The sequence below is a fragment of the Tenrec ecaudatus genome, chromosome 13 (assembly GCF_050624435.1).
Source record: "Tenrec ecaudatus isolate mTenEca1 chromosome 13, mTenEca1.hap1, whole genome shotgun sequence".
Lineage (NCBI taxonomy): Eukaryota > Metazoa > Chordata > Mammalia > Afrosoricida > Tenrecidae > Tenrec > Tenrec ecaudatus.
Window position 1 is genome coordinate 13,460,597 of NC_134542.1, and position 22,513 is coordinate 13,483,109.

At 46.1% G+C, this 22,513-nt stretch overlaps 1 protein-coding gene and 1 non-coding gene across 2 annotated transcripts in view; both read left to right on the forward strand.

Moving 5' to 3' along the window:
* DOCK10 (dedicator of cytokinesis 10) overlaps positions 1-22,513 on the forward strand; it is a 161,789-nt gene that overhangs the window by 49,334 nt on the left and 89,942 nt on the right. The window contains exons 4-7 of the mRNA XM_075529295.1: positions 4,853-4,935; positions 12,986-13,058; positions 13,339-13,461; positions 13,724-13,858. Coding sequence (XP_075385410.1) covers positions 4,853-4,935; positions 12,986-13,058; positions 13,339-13,461; positions 13,724-13,858 — 414 coding nt within the window. The remainder of the gene's footprint in view (positions 1-4,852; positions 4,936-12,985; positions 13,059-13,338; positions 13,462-13,723; positions 13,859-22,513) is intronic.
* Positions 6,525-6,687, forward strand: LOC142425129 (U1 spliceosomal RNA). The gene has a single exon (XR_012779501.1). It is a non-coding gene; the product is annotated as a U1 spliceosomal RNA (small nuclear RNA).

A 22,513-nucleotide genomic window follows, 5' to 3' on the forward strand; every position in this document is an offset into this window, starting at 1 on the left:
AATGTGAGGTGATTTACAAGGTGTATGTGGTTTAACACCCTGAGATTTGGGTGTTGTTCAGCTGTGTAAGGAAATGTAGATATATTAACTTACTTGAGGTCCCACAACTAATAAATGGCAGAACTAGAATTCAAAGAGAAATACCACATCACACATCTGGAATGATGATGCACCTGTATATATCTTTTCCTTTTATTTAAAAAAAATATCGCAATTATCAAACAAAACATAAAATAGTTGAAGAGATTTTTAGTGTCAGATCAACCCAGGTTGAAATTCTACCAACTGTAGGATCTTGGGGAAAGTGCTAAGCCTCTCCTCCTGTCTGTGATCTATGAAAGAGGAGTGATACATCCTCATAGAGGGCTTATTAAGATGGTGTGTAAAGCTTGCAGGTCATAATCTTTTCAGAAGTGGCCATTCCAACAACTGGAGCACCAAAAATGGAGTCACTCTTTCCATCTTTGGTCAGTGGCATCCAGGATTGGTTTATCTGAAATTTGGTTAAGGCTGCAACATAGAGTGACTATTGTAATACAAATGATTGTTGTTGCCTGCTGTTGAGTCAATGTGTGTCACATAGAGATCTCGTGGGACAGTGAAGGACGGCCCCATAGGGTTATCAAGGCAATCGTCTTACAGGATCAGATCCCCCTAGAGTCAGTGGAGAGGACTGAACCTCTAATCTTTTGGTGAGCTGCCCCGCAGTTAGCCCTTGAACCAGCAGGGCGTCTTCACATGCAGAAGCACATGTGCACTCTCATGCTTCAGTGTGGGCACTATCAGCAGCTAGGAAGAGTAATGAGTAGGCTAAGGCATCTGTGACCCATTAGAACCTCCAGAGCAGAACATGTAAAGACAGGAATTAAATAGCAGGAATTGCTAATCCAGTTCAAATGCCGAATGGTGGTGATTGGTGAATGCTCCCTAACTAAATCTAAAAATCAAATACAGAAAGCAATGAAACTAACGTCATCCTGTGAGTTAGTGCTTGGCCCCAATAAGAACAACACCTCAACCTCTTGGATTCCCAATCCGATGGTATACCTCCCATTTTGTTGGTTTGATAATTTTGATTAAGAATGTTTAAGATTCTTTGATTATTTTACCCAAGAAGGTAATCTAATTTATAAGTGGACTGGGGAAAATAAAAGAACCACATGCATGAAGCTATACCCTGAATCACTCTTTTTTTTTTAACAATGGCACAAAATTTGAAACAACATGAACCATCAACCACTCCTCTCCTTTAGGACTTGTTTCGAATGTCACCTTGTCTGTTAGAACCATTGCACCATGGATTTGAACTGGCATTTGTCCCCTAACCTTCCTTATTTCTTCCTCGAGTTTCCCCCAAGCATTGCCCATTTTCTAATATATCACATTATTACATTCCTTCAGGGGGTTGGGACTGGTTCTCACAATCACTTAAATTTCACGAAGACGAGAGTGTCTGTCTTGTATTAATGATGTATCTCCCTCATTTGAGAGAAGAACAAGGGTTAGATGATGTAGTGGAATGAATTACTGAATGGATAAGTTCTGAAATTAGGGAGCTGGGTGAGTAAATGAGTTCCATAATGATTCTATTGTATTTATATTAAAATGAAAAACGCACTGGCATTGAGTCGATGCCAACGCATCAGTACCCTGTGAGACAGGATAGAACAGCCCCTGTGAGTCTCAGAGACGGTGACTCCTGATGGGAGGTGAAAGCCCTGCCTTTCTGCCATGGAGTCACTCATGGTTTTGAACTTATGACCTTGCGGTTAGCAACCTGACCTGTGACCACTATGCCAGCAGGGCTCCTCTATTATGTAAAGCAGTCGTAAAATGGAGAAAGGACGCATTGAAATCTTGAGTGTATCATGCAGGTAAGAAAACATTTAAAATCAAATTATATCCATAGAAAGAACCAAGTAACACTTGAACAAGAGGAGTCATTGAAAATAGATTGCAGCCAAACATGAAAAAGTAGGTCTCCGAATGTTGTTTTCCATTGCACAACACGTTTTACCACATTCCGAGTCTAACGAACACATACAAAGGAGAGCAAGAGAACAGCATGAGGGAAACCAAACAAACAAACAAAAAACTGCAATCCCGAAATTTCTACTTCCATGGTTTAGAGACACCATTGGCCTATGGCCTATGCCCCTTACCTAATTCTAGGAGCTGTATCTAAAATAGAGATGGGACTTTCTAAACTTGCTGACAATATGTTCAGGCTTAAATTTCCTCCTCATTCCAGAGATGTGTGATTTGGAGAATTGAGGAGCTGATGCCAAAGGCTCAAGTAGAAGGCAAATGTTTTGAGAATGATGATGGCAACAAATGCACAAATGCGCTTGACATGATGGATGAATGTGTGGATTGTGATAAGAGTTGTACCAGCCCCCAATAAAATGATTTTTTAAAACATTTTATTAGGGGCTCATACAACTCTTATCACAATCCATACATATACATACATCAATTGTATAAAGCACATCTGTACATTCTTTGCCCTAATCATTTTCTTTTTTTTTCTTTTCTTTTTTTACATTTTATTAGGGGCTCATACAACTCTTATCACAATCCACACATATACATACATCGATTGTATAAAGCACATCCGTGCATTCTTTGCCCTAATCACTCTCAAAGCATTTGCTCTCCACTTAAGCCCTCCGCATCAGGTCCTCTTTTTTTCCCTCCCTCCCCGCTCCCCCTTCCTTCATGAGCCCTTAATAATCCACAGGTTGTTATTTTGTCATATCTTGCCCTATCCGGAGTCTCCCTTCCCCCCCCCCCCTTCTCTGCCGTCCATCTCCCAGGGAGGAAGTCACATGTGGGTCCTTGTAATCAGTTCCCCCTTTCCAACCCACTCAAGAATCACCTATGGTAGTTAATAAATTAACTTTAGCAAAGTATTCCATTTTCTTTCCACCATTCTTCCTTATCATCCGTTCTGCTCATTCTCCAACCCTGCTGCCTTCAAGTGGTACCTCACGGTGGCCCCACGGGCAGAGAACTCTTCCATAGGGTTTCCAATAGTGTAAATCTTCATACAAGCAGACTGCCTCACCTCTCACGTGTGGTGCTGATGGTGGGTTTGAACTGCCCTCCTGTGGGTTAGCAGCCCACCACGTAACCCATTCTGCCCCCAAGATTTCTGCATTCTCATCCTTCGATTGTTCTGCTTTGTGTTGGTTCGTATTGTTGCTCTTCTTGTCGAGCGCCTCCGTTTTGTTTTAAGGAGTCCTGTTGGTACTGTAGAAGCCCTGGTGTTGTCATAGTTGCGTGTTGGGCTGCAATCCACAGGGTTGGGAGTTCAAAAGCACCAGCAGCTCCTCGGGGGAAAGAATGGGCTTGCTACTCCTGTAAACACTTACCGTCTCAGAAATCCCAGTGGGTCACTATGGGTCAGCACCAACTTGATGGCAGTGAGTTTGAGTTGAAGTTTTAGCTGGGACTGTGGCATCAGACAGTTAGGCATCAGACTGCTAGCCACAGGGTGGGTGGTTCAAAGCCACCAGCACCTCCTAAGGAGAAAAACGAGGCTATTTTCTCCCACAAATAATTATAGGTTTGGAAAACAGATATGAGTCGGAAAAGCACTATAAGTTGGAACGGACTCAAGGACAGCGGGCTTGGCTTTTTGGTTTGCTTTCTCCTGTTATCATATTCCTACCTTCATCCTGGTCCTAATCACTGCTCTTAGCCCCAGGTCTGTGTGGGAGTATTTCCCTAACCACATAAAGCCATGGTCTGACAGAATCCCGGATGGGCTAGAAGGCCCAAGAAATGCAGAGAGGCCCAGGACACCCGAGCCCTTTCTGGGGTTTTCAAGGCACCTCCAACCATGTGCTCGTGTCCCGGCTTTTCCACTAACTCCTCTAGGCTGCCCTCTGAGCCCTTCTCTCCTTTTCCCTCTTGTTACTTTTCCTTCTGCAGCTGTTATGTACCTGGAAGGCTTTCTTCTAAATAAGCATGGCTTCCCTTTCCCAGTCTAGACTCCAAAGACCCCGGGTGCAGCTCATTCATGGCACCTCCTTGTCTCCAGCAGGGCTAGAGGACTAGATGTCATGTGTCAGCTGTTTAATCCACAAATCATGTCATTTTAGAATCAAGACAAGTCCTTGAAGCTCTTCAGTGAAATTCCCATTAGGAAACTGTGCAATGGGCCTACTAGGTGTTTGCGAAATACCTGCTGTGAGAGCAGGCTGTAGCATCAGCCCTGGGGTATCCATAGAAGACGGAGATTTTGGCGTCATTCACTTTTGTTTTTCAACGTTTCCTCTGAATAGTCCTGGAGAGAGCAGTCTTCAGAAGACAATGATCTCAGAGGGAAAAGACAAGTTCCAGGCTAGCAAAGGAGAGCAGGGGTACAGAAAGGGCAGGATTCGTTACTGATGTCAGAACAAGAGCAACGGGCTAATGTTATGGTCAAAGGAATGCGTATGAATCAGTAGGACCTCTTTCACTACAGAGAGCTGTTAAGTAATGGAGAGAGTTGCCAAGAAACACTGCCGAATGACTGCACTTGAGGCCAGCCACATTTCCGGATGACTCAGGATGATTAGCGTAGGTCCTCTTTGATGGCGTGAAATAGAATGAATATGTGATACTATCTTCAAACACTGGAATCTGGGAGAGGTTCACGTTCATTTCAATGGAAAATGGAACAGGATTCTAGAAAGCAAACCTGAAAAGATATCACTAACGTAGCCACCCTCACATCTCCCTGGAAATTATGAAGAACTAAACTCACCATGTTTGCTACCAGGGCAGATGCTGTTGGGTTTTGTTTGGGTTTTTTTTCGTAAAAATACTTTAACTGTCATTTTTTGTTTCTTTGTTTGTTTTCCAGGCTTGTAAGTTTTATAGTTCTCAGTGGTATGTGGTCAACTACAAGTATGAACAATATTCTGGAGACATTCGACAGTTACCCCGGTAAGAGCCTGTTGTGTGAGCATGGGTGAAGTTTTTCATATTTATATATGTTCTGTTCACATTCTATTGCATAGGAGTTCGTATTTTTCAATCTCACTTCAGAGCACACTTTGCTAAACTTATTTTTTTATTAAAGAGAGCCACAACAGAACAACTTATCCAACAGTCTGTGCGTTTCTATGGTTACCAATTAGAAACAAGATGTAACTATGTGATGATTTGCTATTTTGACCTAAGTCTTGAGGTCAGAGGATCATCATATGATTCACTTAGGAGCTTTCTGTTCAATGTGAGTGACACAGGGATCATTGTTGCTATTGTTGGATATTCAATTGGACTAATTGTGAACCATGTGGAAGAACCACGTGTAAGAGAATTTTCTAGGCCGGAAACTTCCTGGAAGGAGTTCACAAGGTCTTTCTTCTTAAAGACACTAGGCAGTCTAAGCCGTCACCTTCGTGGTTACCAAGCAAGTGCTTAACAGTTATGCCACCAGATCACCTTGTAAGAAGATGAGAGAAATGTAATTTGGGGGGTTTTGTTTGTGTGTTTCATTCAAAGGTTTTATTGGCATATATGTAGTTTGCATATCATACAATTTAATAGTTCAATCATATCAAGAGGAGTTGGACATCATCACCACAATCCATCTTAGAGCTTTTCTTCTTTCCTGTCCTCACTGTTAGTAGCTCCCCATTCCCAGGCAGGCCTCCACGGAATCACTAATCAGTTACAGTCCCTGTACATTTACCTACACCGGACTGCATAGACAGAAAACAGTAAAAGGGGGGGGGGGGAGCAAAACAGTAACAAAGTAAACCAGATAAAAACCTCAATAGAAGAGAAAGCGTGAATATTAAAAACTAGGACAAATTTCTATGGGCCCTAAGGGCCAGCAAATGACAGGGAGCTAAATGGTGACTGCGTGTGCAGCAATCTGCTTTCCTATGCATTCTGCATGATAATAGGGCTATTTGCATTTCTGACCCGTGGTCAGGGAGGATTCACCCTAGGCTTAATTGGGGTGCATTTCCCTTGTAACTTTTTCTTTTAACTGAAACCACTTTAATAGGGGTCAACAGAAAGTCAGAGGAGGATTTATTACATTTTAACCTAACTGCATCTGCCATTATCGACTTTACAATGCTCTCTGTCTGAAAACAGAGATCTCAAATAAGATCAGAGGGGATTCATCAGAGGCTTAATCCATGCGTAGATCCTGCAAATGGATTTTGGGCTTCCACTGTCACCAACAGCCTTCTGCAAGACAGTTGTTCACGATTTAAGCTCTGATACCATTCCCTCCTTTAGATTTTATTATTTACAATCCTTGGGTCACACAGGCTGGTGTGCTTCTTTCATATGGACTTCTTCCTCACTTAGGTGGCTGCTTGTTTGAAAGCAAACCTTTAAGACCCAGGTGCTATTTTGATACTCGTTCCTGTTAGCTGGGCACCATCTAGTTTCCTCACCACACCTGTCTGTAGCACTCTTGTCTTCAGTGATCTCCTCATAAAGGCAGGCATCAAGCAGGGCCATGTCGAAGAACTCATTGATTGTGCTTGGATCACAGCAAGAATGAACTGCAAATACTTACCTGGCAGGGGAGATACCATGATCACGAAGGTGGTTTTCCAGGGCGAGGCTTATCCATTGCACTCCGGATGTGCTGACCCCTGCGATCTCCCCAAACGTGGGAAACTCGATTGCATAATTTGTGGTAGTGGGGGACTGCATTTGTGCTCTCCCCTGAAAAAAAAAAAAAGAATGAACTGCAAGCCCCAAATCCATTCCTGCATCTATGGTTTTTATAGGTCTCTGGTTCACCATAGAGGTGGCCTTGCCATTTTATGTTAGAGAACATTATTGATCATTCCTGTGGAGCACCACTTCTATTACCATCAAATCCATGCCGATTCGTAGTGACCCTGTAGGGCAGGGTATTACTACCTGCCCCCGGGAGTCTCCTAGCCAGTCCTCACAGGAGCCGAAAGCCTCATCCTTCCTTTGCAGAGTTGGCTGGCGGTTTTGAACTGCTGACCTTGTGCTTGGCCGTCTACTCATAACCACTACACATTGATCATGTCCAAGAAGTACAATTTGGGCCAATTAACTTTACCTGGCTTATGTGTTCTATAGGTAGCATCCAGATGCACCAACTATTTCCCATATTTTCATGGAAGGTTATAAAAACTCATGAAACGAAACGATCTCCAACACCATGAAATATATTTAAAAAGGAAAACAACTGGCTGTTTTCCACTGACTCTTGGAAACAGAAAGCCGAAAGCCTTTGTGGGAAGCTGCTTCTTCCTGCAGCAGCTGCTCACATGTGACCTCGGTGGCAGCGTACCCAGCTGTGTGCACTGAAGCAGCCCGCTAGCTAGTGTCTGCTCCTCTACCAAAGAAAAGAACCCCAGAGGGCAGGGGGGCTACTTCAGAATCCCTTTCCAACCGACGAGTCCCAGCAGGTTTGACTTCAGAATCTGCTTCAGGCTGTGAGAGCTCTGATGTACACTACTGTACCTCAGAATCCCCTGTCGGCCTGCAAGAGCCCTGGAAAACAATAGGGAATGCAGTTGTTATTTATTAGATAAATAAAGTGGAATTAAACCTTTTTCTGCATGGGGTTGGTGGTGCTCCGATGCAGAGGACTGCGTTGAACTGGGCAGTTGAACACCCAACGCAGTGGCTAGTCACGCTATGATGATGCCCTCAATCCGGAAAACTGCTTCAAACAGTCCCAAAGCAACCTTTCCTTAACAACGTACCGAGTGAAACGGGAAGACGATTTACATGTGAATCTACTTGTGTACCCAAAGGTTTGGTTCAAAATTGAGCCTCACGTCCTGAGAGGTGTTGGCCTCCAGAGAAAAATGTTGTCTGGACCCAAGAGTCCAGAAATAGTGCTCTCAACTCCGGGATACCTGAGAAGATGGCCCTTGAACTCAGATTCAGGAATGAACAGGAGCTGCCAGCTCTGTGATCCAGTAGCAAGGGTTCTGGAAGGTCAGAGAGAACAGCACAGGAAAGAGACCCTGCAGTGGGAACCACAAGCGTGGCTTGTGGGGTAGACCCACGAGAGAAGTTAGCGCTGTGGGGAGGAGAAAGCACACGCACAAATATAGCATCAGTAATTCCGGGTCTAGGAGACTCCGGGTGTGCTACAGAAGGGTGTGCCGTGGTGCCCAGCGGCTGCCTTTTCAGAAGGAGGCACTTCCTTTTAGAGCCACCTCTGGGTGGATTCGAACCAGCACATTTCCACAGTTAACAGCAAGTGTGCTAACCATTCACACACCACAGGGGTGGAGAGGAATATTAGCGCGGTGAAGCCATGGAAGCAGACCGGTGGCATTGCGGATCCTGGGAAAAACCTTACAGCAGGAAACTTTCAGGCGCTTTTAGCCAGAGTGTGATGCACAATAGGAAAGCCTACTGGGCTAACCATTGGGCTGTTAATCAAAAGAACATCAGTTCAAATCCGCCAGCTTCTTCGTGAGAGAAACATGAGGCTATCTGCTCCCACAAAGCTGTACAGGCTGGGAGATCCTGGGGAGCAGCTGTATGTTGTCCTGTTGGCTCACTTTGAGCAGGAACTAGTTGGATGGCCCTGGGTAATGCTGCGCTCTGGGTTAGTGTTATAAAAGCTAACGAGGCTACTCTGTGGAGAGGGAAGGGGGCATCCTTTTTGAGATGCATGATGCGAAGAGCAATCTTCTCCCCAAATAGCAAAGTCCATTTCAGAGCAGGGCCTTGGGCTTTTACCAAAGCTCTGGGCATTCCTTTAGCCCTGAGTCACTGCTCTGAGTAGAAAACCCCTGGTAACTTCCTGTTGGGAGAGCTCCATCCCATGAGAGGCTTTTGTGACTAATTAATATTTGGGTGTTAGTCATACTGTTGGGGTGGGGTTTTTTTCTTTTTTTTCTTCTGTAGACGTAATGAGAAAGCAGGGTTTTTCTTTCTCTCTTTTTTTTTGACATCCAGACTTCCTCTTTCTGAAAATAGTTTGAAATGTGGTTACAGTGTGGAAATTGGGCTGGAGCCGTTGGAAGGCTGCAAGGAAGAGGGCAATGAAAGAATGTACCCACTGCCTTCTAGTAGATTCCAATTCCCCAACTTGCCACCAAGTCAAGCCTGACTCACAGCGACCCTCTAGGACTGAGGGGAATAAGCCCATAAAGATCTCTGAGACAGTACATCTTCATGAGAGCAGACAGCCTCGTCTTTCTCCCAGAGACCAGCTGGTGCATTCGAACAGTGAGCCGGACAGTCAGCCCAAAACTTACCCACAGGGCCACCAGGCCTCATTCTGCTGAGAGCGTGCAGAGAGGTGTCATTTAGCTGGCCTCTTGAATAAACCCCTTTCCATGTTCTCTAGGTGTGTCAAAGATTGGTAATAGCTGTGATGACAAGCTTTACCTTTTCTTATTGTGCCTAATTCCATCCCAAGAAGTCATTGCATCCCCTTAGAGAGGTATCATAAGGAACTGATGATCCTGTCCAGGGTGCAGTATACCACTGACAAAGCATGTAACTTTCCTTGAGTTCTTTAATGCTTCTCCCCGCTCCCACTAGCATGACCCCAATTCTACCTTACAAATATGGCTGAATAAAAGCATCTACATGGGTACAGATAAGAGCTGGAAACACAGGGAATCCAGGAGAGATAAACCACTCAGGACAAATAATGAGATTAGCCATACCAGGAGGGAAAGGGGAAGGTGGGAGGAGAAAGGGTGAACTGGTCACAATGATCAACATATAACCCCCTCCCAGGGGGATGAACAACAGAAAAGTGGGTGATGGGAGACAGCGGTTGGTGTAAGACATGAAAAAAATGATAAATTATCAAGGGTTCAGGAGGGAAGGAAAGTGCAGGAAGGGAAATGAGCTGATACCAAGAGCTCTAGTAGAACGAAAATGTTTTGAAAATGATGATGGCAACATGTGTACAAATGTGCGGGACACAGTGGATGGATGGCTACATTGTGATAAGAGCTGTAAGAGCCCCCAACATAATGATTTTTTTTCTAAGTCAATGAAAGATTCCACGTTCACAGGACCCTCCCCCTCTTAGCCCAGCTGGAAGAGCACGTGCGGAAAGAACAGATGGTAAATACTGTGATTGAGTCTGGTTTTCCAGAGACCATGCAAGAGAAGAAACTCAAGAGGAACGGAGACGTTATTGGGGTTGCCCCGTACTGTAACTGAAGGAAGCAGAAGTGGGTACTACGACGGGGAAGCGAAGCAGCGGCACGTAGTAAAATGCTCTGATGGCCTATCTGTGCTCAGCAGGACAGCGCAGAGCCCCGGAATAGAACCGTCTCCCCTGTGCTCAGAAGTAAGGAAGACTGTCACAGGGAGTACATCTAAACCAGACTCACTGCCATCGAATCGATTCCCTGTGGGTTCCCAAGACTGGAAGTCTTAAAAGCCTTGGTGTCCCGTCAGAGTGGCTGGTGATCTCGAACGACCCCCCTTGCCCAACCCAAAGGCAGCCCAACCCAAACCTACTCCACCACCAGGGCTCCGTCTTGCATGTTAGCGGGTCTGTGGAAACCGAGGTGGTACGTGCCCATCCTGGTGCATCCCCCAAGTCCCTGTGACTGGCTATTAAGCACTTACTCTGCCCCAGACACTGCGATGGAAACAGCAGCGAAATTCCTAGTCCCCACTAGTCTCCTTTAAATACAACTCTTAGCATTGGCAGGTACTCCCCTATGTATGTTAGGGTTACAGCAAGACTATGCAACCTAAGTCACCTGGAACTTGGAATTGATATGAGACCTCAGATGTCGCTCTTACCACTCAAGGTCAAGTATCGCACTGCTCAAACGAGCGCTCTCTTGTTGATTTTGGTAGCAAGCTGCTCTCCTTAGCTTGAAATAAGCAAAGTTGCCATGGTAATACGGATTTCAATCTCCCTGGTATCACAGAGTTATGGGATTCTGGTGGCACAGCAGGCTGGGCGTTGGGCTGCTAACTTCAAGGCAGTGGCTCCGATCTACCAGCTGCTGGGCGGGCGAAAGAGGAGGTGTCTGCCATGGTCTCCAGAAGTCAGAAACTCCACCAGTGGTGTTGGTGGGTATGAGTCTATGATTGAGGTGCCGTTGAAGGTTTGATCATCTAAAAAGTGATTACCCTGTAGCTGCCCAAATAAAGCTGATCGAGAATACCATTCCACATTATTCCTCTTCTGTGATATCATTTTCACTTAGCCTAACACTTGTTCAACCAATGAATTCATGTTAAACATCAGTTGTCATAGCATGAAACAGGTAGGGCAAGGTGTGAAGAAGAGTTGGTTGAGAGTCCCAGGCTTAAAGAAAGGTAACATTTGATGGAAGGACAAGACCAGTGTACACATGACAGGATCTAGTCATCATCCAAGAGATGGGCATGTGGAGCTCATGGAGAGAGAGCAGCCCTGGCTGCAGGTCGAGTCCTGGATGCGCACACAGGTGTGAGGCACGTGCTCTTGTCGCAGGTGGGGATCCTGGTGTTTTCCTAAACTAACAGTTAAGGCAAAAGTGCTTTTGTGCTTTGAACGTCATGCAACGTGGGAATGGGCATTTTCTTGACTTCAGAGGGAAAGTAAACCCATTTTTCCTGTCCCGATGGGAATACACAGGATGATCATCTTGTGCATAAACCAAAAAGCCTGACTGCCACAGAGTTGATTCTAACTCAACCCTATAGGACAGAGTAGAACTGCCCCTGTGGTTTCCAAGACTGTAATTGTTATAGGAAGTAGAAAGTGGTTTTGAACTAGTGACCTTGCAATTAACAGCCAAACGTGTAACCGCTATGCCACCAGAGGTCCCAATCTTGTGCATATGTAAAGATCCTTGGATGTTTACCCTCTATTCGGAATACCATCTGCTTCAGAATCAGTTTGTGATGGAAATACTAAATGTGCATCTCGTCAGTCGATGGTAAGGTGGTTTCTACACAATAGCAATCATCTTAAAGAAGGAAAACCATCAATGAACTTTCTACCTGTTGGATTTTATATAGTAAAGGGTGTCAAATAGCTGAGCAGCAAATGGTGCCTAGACCTGGGGCATGGGGGAGGTGAATTACTATATAATGTTCCAGTCAATTGTAAGGTATGAGATAGAACCACCGCTGTTAGTGGGTTTGATATTGGATCATGACAAAGACAACTTATTTCTGGTTTATTTACCACGTACAAGGCCAGGTGTACATCCTTACTAACCCAGGCTGTCAGCGATCCTGTGACACAGACAGGCGTGATAGGAAGTGCGCAAAGGAACCCAGGCTGTAGTGCTGCTTTGATAGTCAAGGCCATGGTTAGGGAACATCATCACCTAGTGGCAGGAATACAAATTGCTTCTCAGGAACATGGGTCTACTTGTTCTTCCAAGCACAACCCTATAGCCTTCCTTGAGATTGTCACGTATGGCAAAAGAAATGAGACAGAAAAGTTTCTTAAACACTCACTGCATAATATTACATTTCAATATATGGGGGAAATACATTATAGACAAACTTATAAAGCTTCCCTTAGTGTTTTCATCAAGAAGATACCTGCAGAACTCTGCAAATAGAAGAGAGATATTGATTTAGTGGAGATAGGATGCTATGTTGGGGTACTGTCAAAGGAAAGATAACTCCTCACACATTTCATGTATCTATATATGGTATAATATATATGTTCAACCCAAACTCACTACCATAGCGTCAATTCCAAGTCATAGTGATCCTATAGGACAGGGTAGACCTGGGCCTGTGGGGTTTTTTTTTATAGGAGTAGAAAGCCTCATCTTTCACTCTCAGAACAGCTGGTGGTTTTGAACCAACACGTAACCACGATGCCACCAGGCTCCATAGATAGACAGACAGATAGATAGATAGATAGATAGATAGATAGATAGATAGATAGATAGATAGATAGAAGATAGGTAGATAGATAATTTGTGTGTGTGTAATAATCTTGGTACAATCATTATTACCTTGAACAGTGGAACATGAAAGCAATGTCTCATGATGCATTTTACTCTTCTTCCCTTTTTAATTTTAATATCAGAGCAGAATACAAACCGGAGAAACTCCCTTCCCATTCCTTTGAGGTGGACCATGAAGATGCCGACAAGGATGAGGTAAGAACATTGCTGAAAGTCCCCTGTTCAAACCATGAGGAGGGTGTGTTCCTGGCTTTCAAGAGAAGGCTTCTCATTCTGGCTGCCTTGCCATCAGCTGCAACGTCTGTGTTTTGTTCCAGGGCTTTTAGTCCAGATGAATGACATTCGTGTTGAAATTGAACAGGAGCATTTGCGATGAGTCAGGGTGGGAGGGAAGCGTCTCACTTGTAAGTGCGGTGTCTGGGAGCTGAGCTCCACAAAAGAAGTCGCTGTGTTCCTAATGATGCCTTCTGTACAGGATACAACATCCCACTCGTCCTCCAAGGGCGGGGGCGCGGCCGGAGGAAGCGGAGTGTTCAAGTCTGGCTGGCTCTACAAAGGGAACTTCAATAGCACCGTGAACAACACCGTCACTGTTCGGGTAGGCTCATCCTTGATGCTGCCATCTTTCTTCCTCCCCACCCGACCCCCCACTGCCGATGGGGACCCGGAGGAGAGACATTGCCATTAAGTGCATAGCTTATATCTCCTTTTATTTAGGATACTGTAGGAGGCACTTCTCTAGAACGGTGCCCTGAAAATCTAGCACCCCCAAAATTAGAAGCAGAACAGTGCCCATTCCCATGAATGAGAGTACACTGCCGCTTGGCCTGACGCCTCTGATCTCTTCTCCCTTCCTTTAGTCGTTCAAAAAGCGCTACTTTCAGCTGACACAGCTGCCAGACAACTCCTACATCATGAATTTTTACAAAGATGAGAAAATATCCAAAGAACCCAAAGGCTGCATCTTTTTGGATTCCTGTACAAGTGTGGTGCAGGTGAGCAGAAATCCCTTTTGACCCCCAGGGCCTGTTTAATCCAAAATGTGTTCATCCACTCATCAGTTATCCATTCAACAAAAACTCAAATACCTCCTGTAGGCCCGGCATGTGTCTGGAGCAGGGGTTCTCAACCTTCCTCATACCAGGACCCTTTAATACAGTTCCTCAGTGAACCCTAACCATGAAATTATTGTCATTGTCACTTCATCACTGTTATTTTGTTACTATTAAAGTCGGGTGACCCCTGTGAAAAGGGCCGTTTGATCCCCAAAGGGGTCACAACCCACAGGTTGAGAACTGCTGGTTTAGACCCTAGAGATTCAATGTACAGCCAGGTAGTCCAGGTCCCTGTTTTCATCCCTGCTTTCTTTCCCATCTCAAAGGAGAAAAAGGAAGCAAGCAGCGGAATGCACAAAATGGAACCAAATGGTGAAAGTTCCCATGAAGAAAATAAACAAGAGTCATGGAAGGGGAGAGATTAGGAGTGAGGGTGGAAAGGGAACTTGGTGGTGGCGGTGGGCATCCTCATGTCAGTTCTGCAGGGACTGATGGACTTAAAATCGGCAGCTCACAAGGCAGGCTCCAGAGGTGAATGAATCCCAGCTAGGCAGGTAAGATGGTTGTTTGTAACTCCCAGGACCAGCAAACAATACAACAGACCCCTGGCTCAAATCTAAAGAACTAGGGGTCACAAGAGAGATGCAGGAGCTGCCTCAGCATAAAACTAGCTTTATTTCTCACCTTTCACTTCTATGGGAAGCAGGGCACACACTCTGAGAATAATATTAGGAGAGCTCTTATTATAGGACACATTGTTTGGGGCGTTAAGGGCCATGGAGTTGCTTCTGACTCATAGTAACTCCATGTTGTGACCGAGTGACAAAACCCTGCCGGGTCCTGCGCCATCCTCACAAGTGCCCGTATGTTTGAGCCCATTGTTACAGCTACTGTGCCCATCCTTCGTGTCAAGCACCTTCCTCTTGTTCTCTGTCCCTCCACTTGACCAAGCATCACGTCCTTCTCTGGAGATGGGGATGCCCTGACAACGTGTCCAAAGTAGGGTGGATCACCGTGTCTAATTGTCAAGCCACTGGGAAGTCAGACCCGGACAAGTTAACACAGAACGTTAACTATCGTACCAACCATGATGCTCTTCTCTAGAAGTTAGTCCCTTCGGACCACAGGTCTGAAATATGTGAGACAAAGTTTGCTCTCTTCCCATCATTCTGGCCGTACCTCTCCCCTGGCCAAGTTCTCTTTCTCTGGCACTCCGTGGGGGAGTTCATAGTCTTTGCCAAAGGGTGTAATTCAAATTCATCAAGTCTTCCATGGCATTCGTTCCTCCCTGTCCAGCTTCAGGGATGCATAGAATGTGCTGGAAAATACCATGATCCAACCCTGCTCAGAGCACGAAAGACTTGGATTGGGCTTGAGGTGAGTCAGTCAGTGGCAAAGAATGTTGCTAACTAGTGTCTCAACACGAGGAATGGGCTCGGTTTGGCCATTCGGAAGGCCATATACTATGGAGGGTACGTTCCAGAAGGGAATAGAGCCAGTCTGGTGCCTCTGGCTCTGAGAACTGCTGTAGAAAGTGGAGAAGCTGGGGCACTGTGTCCTCCAGCACATGTGTGGTGCCGGGACACATGTCAAGAGGGGAAGCGCTGCCAACATCACTCTATGCCAGGCGGTGGCCAAGAGAATTCACCCGCCCTGTGACCGTTTTGCTCTTGGTGCCTGTTACTGAGTCTAGCCTCTTGAGCTGTCCCTTCATCATGGATTCTGGCGGCTGGCAAGGTTACCAGGTGCCGACAGCCAAGTAAAAACCATTGCTTGGAGCTCATTCTGACACAGTTGTCCAAGTTGCCTCGCACAAGCAGAAATCCGGATGCCCAGTATCAGTGGAGTCTTCGGATGAAGTTTCCGGGAGGAAGCTGCTTCCAGGCTCTTGTGGCTCGTTCTCAAGTGCCGCCAGCAACCGCCCTTCAGCAGACTGGCTCCATAGGTGCTGATGTCCAAATGGCCGCGGGAAAGTGTGTTTCTGGCCACAAGCCAATGGCAGCGAGTGGACATTTAGGGCCTCCCCCCTTTTGTTCTTGAACTGTGATACAGAAGGACGTATTACACAGCGGGCTGGACATTTCCTCCGTTCCCGGCAGCAGACATGGGAAAAGCAAAAGCCTCTAACATGTATCTGTTGTATTTTTCATTTCCCAATGAGGTGAAACAGCATGGTCGTAATCCTTGCTCCCACCTCTCCTCAAGTTCATCAAAGGTGCTGTTTAAGGGAAGAGAAACAAAAGGCAAATGCGATGGCTGCTACAACATTTCACCTCTGTCCTCAAAGTGCTTTGAATACTTTAGACATGCCCGAGGTCCTGACTGCTCCTTCCCTGGCCATCCATAGTGGATCCAAGTAAAACAAAATACTAGACAGCACCCATCGTTGCTCTGTTGATCCCGATGTGGCTTTGTGGACCCGTTGTAAGGTTTGGTTTCTTGCTTTTGATGCTGAGGCACGATTCATCGCGGACGCTGTATTATTTGATCTCCAGCAGTAAATTCTCCAAACCCTCTTATCCGTCTTCCTTTTCAAAGAGTTCTACTGCTCAGATTTACCCTGAACCGTACCCCTGAGAAAACAAGAACAGCGTTTTAGGGTAGAAATCACTTAGTCTAAAACGTAAGTGCCTCAATTTGCTTGCCCTCCTCCACCCTTTTCAGGGGAAAGAAAAAAGCAGCAGCAGCAGTTCACCCCTGGCAACAGAAACCCTGCTGCTCTGGGGAGACATGTGAGAGAACGAGGGCGCTCTCCACGCCCATAAAGAGTTACAGTCCTGCAAACTCACAGGGGCAGTTCTATCCAGTCCAGCCAGGGGTCACTGTGAGACCCCATGACTTGATGGCTGTGAGTTCTTGTTTCTGTGTTGTTTCCCTTTGGATGGCTCCAGAGCCCCACAGGCCCCACAGGTGGGGAGGGAGGCAGTTGGTATTGCCCACTTTGTGAAACAGTACCACAAAACAAAACAAAAGGAGCCAGGGGAAGGGCTGGAGAGGAGCTTGAAGACCACCTGGAGAGAAGAGTAGCAGGAAACAGGGAGCTATGCAACTTAGTCAGGAGCCAGATCACTTTGGAAATAGCTGAGAGTGGTCTGGCCCAAGCCCAGGGAGCTGCTCTGCAGTTGACTCTGACCCATGGCCACCCTGTGTGTTTGGAGTGACTCACTCAGAGCCATGGAGTCAGTGCTGACTCCTGTGGACGCCCCCTGGGTTTCTGAAACTGCCACTGTTTATGGGAGGAGGAAGCCCAGTCTTTCTCCTGCGATACATTTAGGGTAGTGGTACTTCCTTTGTTTTTCAGGGCCGTTTCCTTAACAGAAGGACATCTTCTGGCCTCTCTTCTAAGGAACCTTGTGAGGAGCTAGAACCACTAATTTGGGGTATGTGCAAAATGCTAACCATTTGCACAGCTTACAGAGTTAAGTTTGAATCACTGCTCAGGATTTACCCAGAGTCCAATTGAAGTCAGCTGATCTACTTTGAGAAGGAGCCCCGGGGCGTGATGTGGGTTAGGAGTTGCACTGCTGACCTCAAAGGTGTCAGTTCAAACCCACCAGCTGCTGTGAGAGAGAAAGATGAGGCTATCGTTTGCCTAAAATTTACATTCTCAAGCCCCATACTTGCAAGCTGGTTAGAAAAGAGAGACCTAGTCCCTGGAGAAGGCTATCACTATCACGTTGCGTAAAGTGGAGGAAGGCTCCCAACGAGATGGATTGACACAGCGGCTCCATCAATGGACTAAGCCGTAGGAACATTTATGAGGACGTCGCAGGACTGTTCCTATCTGTTGTGCAGAGGGTCGCTAAGGGTTAATGTGGACTCAATGGCACCAAACAACAAGGACATACCTGCGATTGGAAGCCATCCGCTACTCTGCAGGAGAAAGACAATGCGTTCTATTCCCATAAAAGATTACATTACATTCCTGGAAACCACAGGGACAGTTCTACCCTGACCCATAGTCCCTGTGAGACAGAATGGACTTACTGGCTGTGAATTGGGAGATGGTGGGAGGGCGGAGGCAGGATCTATGTGAGGGCAGTGCTTGTGTTTCTGTTCTGTGTCGAAGTTTGGCAGGGCAAGTTTATAGCAACCTACATTCTTCTTTTGTTTAATTTTTATTTTGCCTTACGCTACCATGCGGCCCAACAAGGCACTGTTTTGAAGATACGCTGTAAGACAGTTTACCTGTACAACCTTCAGCCTGAGCTTGCGACATGACATGACTTTGAAGCATCTGGCCACAAATATTGAAATATTTCAGACTTTAGTAGACAATCTTGTCTATAGTGCTTCGCCTAGGTCAACCACCAAGTGATAGATGTCCCACTGATCGATGAAGAATAAAGAAAAATCCTTTCTCAGGTGAGTATCCCGGAATAGCTTGTAGAATAAAAAGGAAGTCAAGGCTAAAGAGTGGAAACATTCTATCGTCCAGATGTGAGCCTTTCACAAGCCAAAAATCAAACGGGAACCTTGTTCGCCAGCCAATGGCAACTCAGAGAACAGTGAAATCCCCCAAGGGGTTTCCAAAGGTGTAAATCTGGATAAGAACAAACTCCATAGCTTTCTCCTACAGAGTCATGGGGTTCACGCCACCAACCTTTCATGAGCAGCCAGGCACTCAACGAGTGCACCCCCAGGGCTTCTGCCTCTACTAAGGAACCCAAATGATTCCCTGACTCCCACTGAGCCCATTGCAATGAGCCCATCCTTGTGTTCCTGACAGTCTGATGCTAATGCCTTCCTAGCTAGCTACACCATCATTGATGTGACCAGTTTTATACTGTTATTAAAAAACAGCTCTTTAACATATCATACATCAACCGTTTCAGCATATTCGTACATAGGTTTCCATCATCATTTCCAAAACATTTTCTTTTGACTTAAGCCCTTGATATAAGCTCCTCTTTTTCCCTCCTCTCTTCCCCAAATGTGATGAATTAAATACATTCGCCCCGATGTTCTCGGAAACATTATCCTGTGAGGGAAGCGGGCCTGTGTGGGAACAGCCTCACATGGAATCAGCTGGCTGATCCAATCCGACATCAGGCTAAGTAGTTGATGAGCAAAACAAACAACATAACCCCTGACTTCCCCCTTCTTTTCGTTAAAGTGGGAGAAAGATAAGTCTTGCTCCTCCCAGAAAGAGGGACAGTCTGACCCTGGGTCCTGTGGGGTTGCTGTAAGTCCGCATCCGAATCGACTTGATGGCAGCGAGTTTGGTTGTCTGTCTGGTACATACCATGATTCTGCTGTCTTCCTGATTCTGAATGCATGGGATTGCATGGATTCTTTTAGGTCAAAAAATCTTGAGCTAAGTAACTCGATCCCCTGAAGTGATCATGCTTTTGATTACTCCGATTTAAGTCATTGGATTGGTCAAAATTGGGTAGAAATTTTGCCCAGCTGTAGGTCATTTTAATCCTTCCACGCCCCTGGCATTCTAAGGTTAAAACCAGTTCACATGCTGGTTAAGAGCAAGTGCTTTGAAGTGAAAATGCCTGGGCTTCCTTGGAATCACAGCTGTGTGCTGGCAACCTCACCTTTGTCCTTAAAGCGACAGTAGCAAAAACACTAACAGCATTATCAGAAAGTTAAAGCAGTGGCCCCACTTTCAAGTGGGACCCACAGTAGCAGCAATATCATAAAATTAAAGCACTACTGAAAATTCTTGCTGTGAATGCTGGTCTGTTCTGCACAGATATAACTGCACTTCCAGCCTCAATCCACTAGATGGTGGTAGTGCCCTTCCACTAGTTGAAACCCATCTCTAATGTTCCCCAGTAGACATTCATTAGAGTCCTGTTAAGGAGACCTGTAGCTCCAAAGGAGATGCTCCATTAAAGTTGATGATCTGCCAGCCGTGGGTCAGCGGTGTTACTGAATACACCACGTCATCTTTCTCCAAGATGAGATCGCCTTCAGAGACCAGGGTTTCTTGGATTCTCACAAGCTCCGTTTCAGAAAAGGAACCATGCTTTTAACACAACTCTACAAGTTCTTGCTCTTCAAACGACTCTCCTTCGTATTCAGTTTGACCCGACCCGTGGTGGCGAAGGGAAAAGAATAATTTAGAATCATTATTCAGACCTCATTTGGTTCACTTAGCTTCAAAGAGTTTACTCTTTCTACTCTGTTGAAATAGCTCCCCTTATTTGCAGCTCACTGGTTCAGCGATTGGTTGTTTCAACCTGCCTGCTGCTCCACATGAGGAAGGGGGGTCAGGGTGTGGGCAGTCTGCTGTGATAAAGAGGGCAGCGTTGGAAGCACTCTCTCAGGGCTGACTCATAGCCACCCTGTGGATTTCTGAGACTGTAACTCTGTATCGGAGTAGAAAGCCCAGTTGTTTCCCTCAGAGCTGCTGGTGGCTTTGAACTACTGACCATGGAGGTCCCAGCCCGACGTTTTATCAATACACCACCGAGCTTCCATGAAAACTCTATAAAACAGTTCTTATAGGGTCACTCTCAGTCCAAATTGGCTTCATGGCAATGATATTTGGTTTTTATTCCCTCTTATGATTAAAAAATAAAATTGAAGCGATCAAACATTTTGGCCATCTTGCTGCATATCCCCACAATGTCGCTGGATCATTGCGGTCGAGGTCTCTCCTTTCTGTCTAGTTCTTCTCTTACCGCCCAGCCAAGGTGCCCGCACATGAGTCGTTACGAAGCCGAGGGCACACATGAAGCACATGCCAGGGACACTTGGATGTGTGGATACACAATAGAGTTTTTCTAGAACGTTCTTCTTTTAAAATCTGGAATTTTTCCAACAGGTAATAATGCTGAACTTTAAAAGGAAAGAATTGAGTCAGTGTTGCTGAGCACTCCACAATAAATGAAAGATAATTGCATTTTAACCAATTGCCAAATCCCTCTGTAGCAAAGGGCAATCAGGCTCTTCATGGGTGGAGGGGGGGGGCAGAGAGAGGTCTCTGGTGTTGGCCTAAGAAGACACTGGGCCTGAGGATGATGAACCGAAGATTTAGCTGAAGGTCAAATGCCAAAAGTTGTATTTTTATAGTCACTGAGTTGGAAAACTTAAATATGTTCTTCTTGACTTGTACTTCAAAGCATGGTCCCTTCCTTCTCTAGGAAGTAGCACAGCAGGCTTTGATGGGGCACTTCTTCAAGTGTGCAGTTTGAACCGTAATTTCTATCTTCTTCAAAGGGCCTTAGAATTTGATACTGGTCACACACTGGAGTGGTATAATCTGACCTCCTACCTCAAAAGTCTCTTCCTCATCAGCCCCGCGACTGGGTTTCAGTCTCTGCCTTACAGGGACGGCTAATAAGTGTCTTGTAGGGAAAGGCTTTGCTTACATACTTTGGGCTCGTTGTCGAGAGAGACCAGTCCCTGCGGAAGGGCATCGAGCTGGGTCAAGTGGAGGTGCGGGAGGGGGGGAGGGGGAGGAGAGGAAGGCCTTCAAGGACATAGATTGACACCAAGGCTGCAACAAAGGGCGCAGGCAGCGGAACACACGTGAGGATGGCACAGGTGGCCAGTGATTCCGGCTCCGTGGGGCTTAACAGAGAAAGCATGGCGTTGGCAATCGTGTAGGTCGCCAGTCAAAGCCTCGCTTTGTCACCTGCCGCTGGAGGACGTGGAGGAAGTGGCGCCCGCTATGATCTCCTCACCTGTGAAATGGGAACACGCGTGAGGATGGCACAGGTGGCCAGTGAAAGAGAGTGTCTTCTAAGCTCCTTGCCTGCGTGAGAACAAGGCCCTGCCCTTGCGGCCGTGCTAACTCATCGAGAGCCTGCTTAGGGTCTCCAAGGTTGTAATTTTTACATGAGCAAAGAGCCTCAACTTTCCCCCAAGGATTGGCTTGTAGGTTTTGACTATTGACCTTGGGGTTAGCTGCCCAACACTTACCCAAATCATTAATTACGGATATCACAATATTGTTGGAAAGCCTTTTCTTGGACATTTTTCCAGTGAGCTGAAATTCACATTTCGGGAATTTCGGCTTCAATATGCCCGTACCCATTTCTATCCTTATTAGAGAATTCATTCAATTAGCAATCAAATTTGTTGCATGTGACGCATGTGACATGGAAGCAGCTGGACTTAGATACAGAGAGAGAGAGAGAGAGAGAGAGAGAGAGAGAGAGAGAGAGAGAGAGAGAGAGGAAGGAAGGAAGGAAGGAAGAAAAAACCAAACCGTTATCGGGGAGCCTGTCCCAACTCACGATGCCTCTGTGTGCTTCACCGGGGAACCGCACTGCAAAGGGTTTCCATGGCTGTTGCTTCGCAGAGCAGACAGCCAGGTGCTTCTGGTGGGGTTCAAACCAGCAGCTTCTCCATGAGTCGCCGCGTGTTTAACCATGGACATCATCCAGGGACTGCTGAGAAATTATGCTTCAAAACTAGACCAAAATCCACTGCAGTTAAGTTATGTTGCCTCTCAGCACCTTCCAAGGCAGTGTCGCATTTCTCCGTAGGGCCCCACGGCTCTAAGTGCTCATGGAAGCAAACAGCCTCACTTTCTCCTGCAGGGCAGGTGAGTGGGTTCACACCAGTGACTTTTCCATTGCCAGCCCAAAGCTTAACACGCCGCACCACGAGGGTCCCTTGGAACTAAGCTTG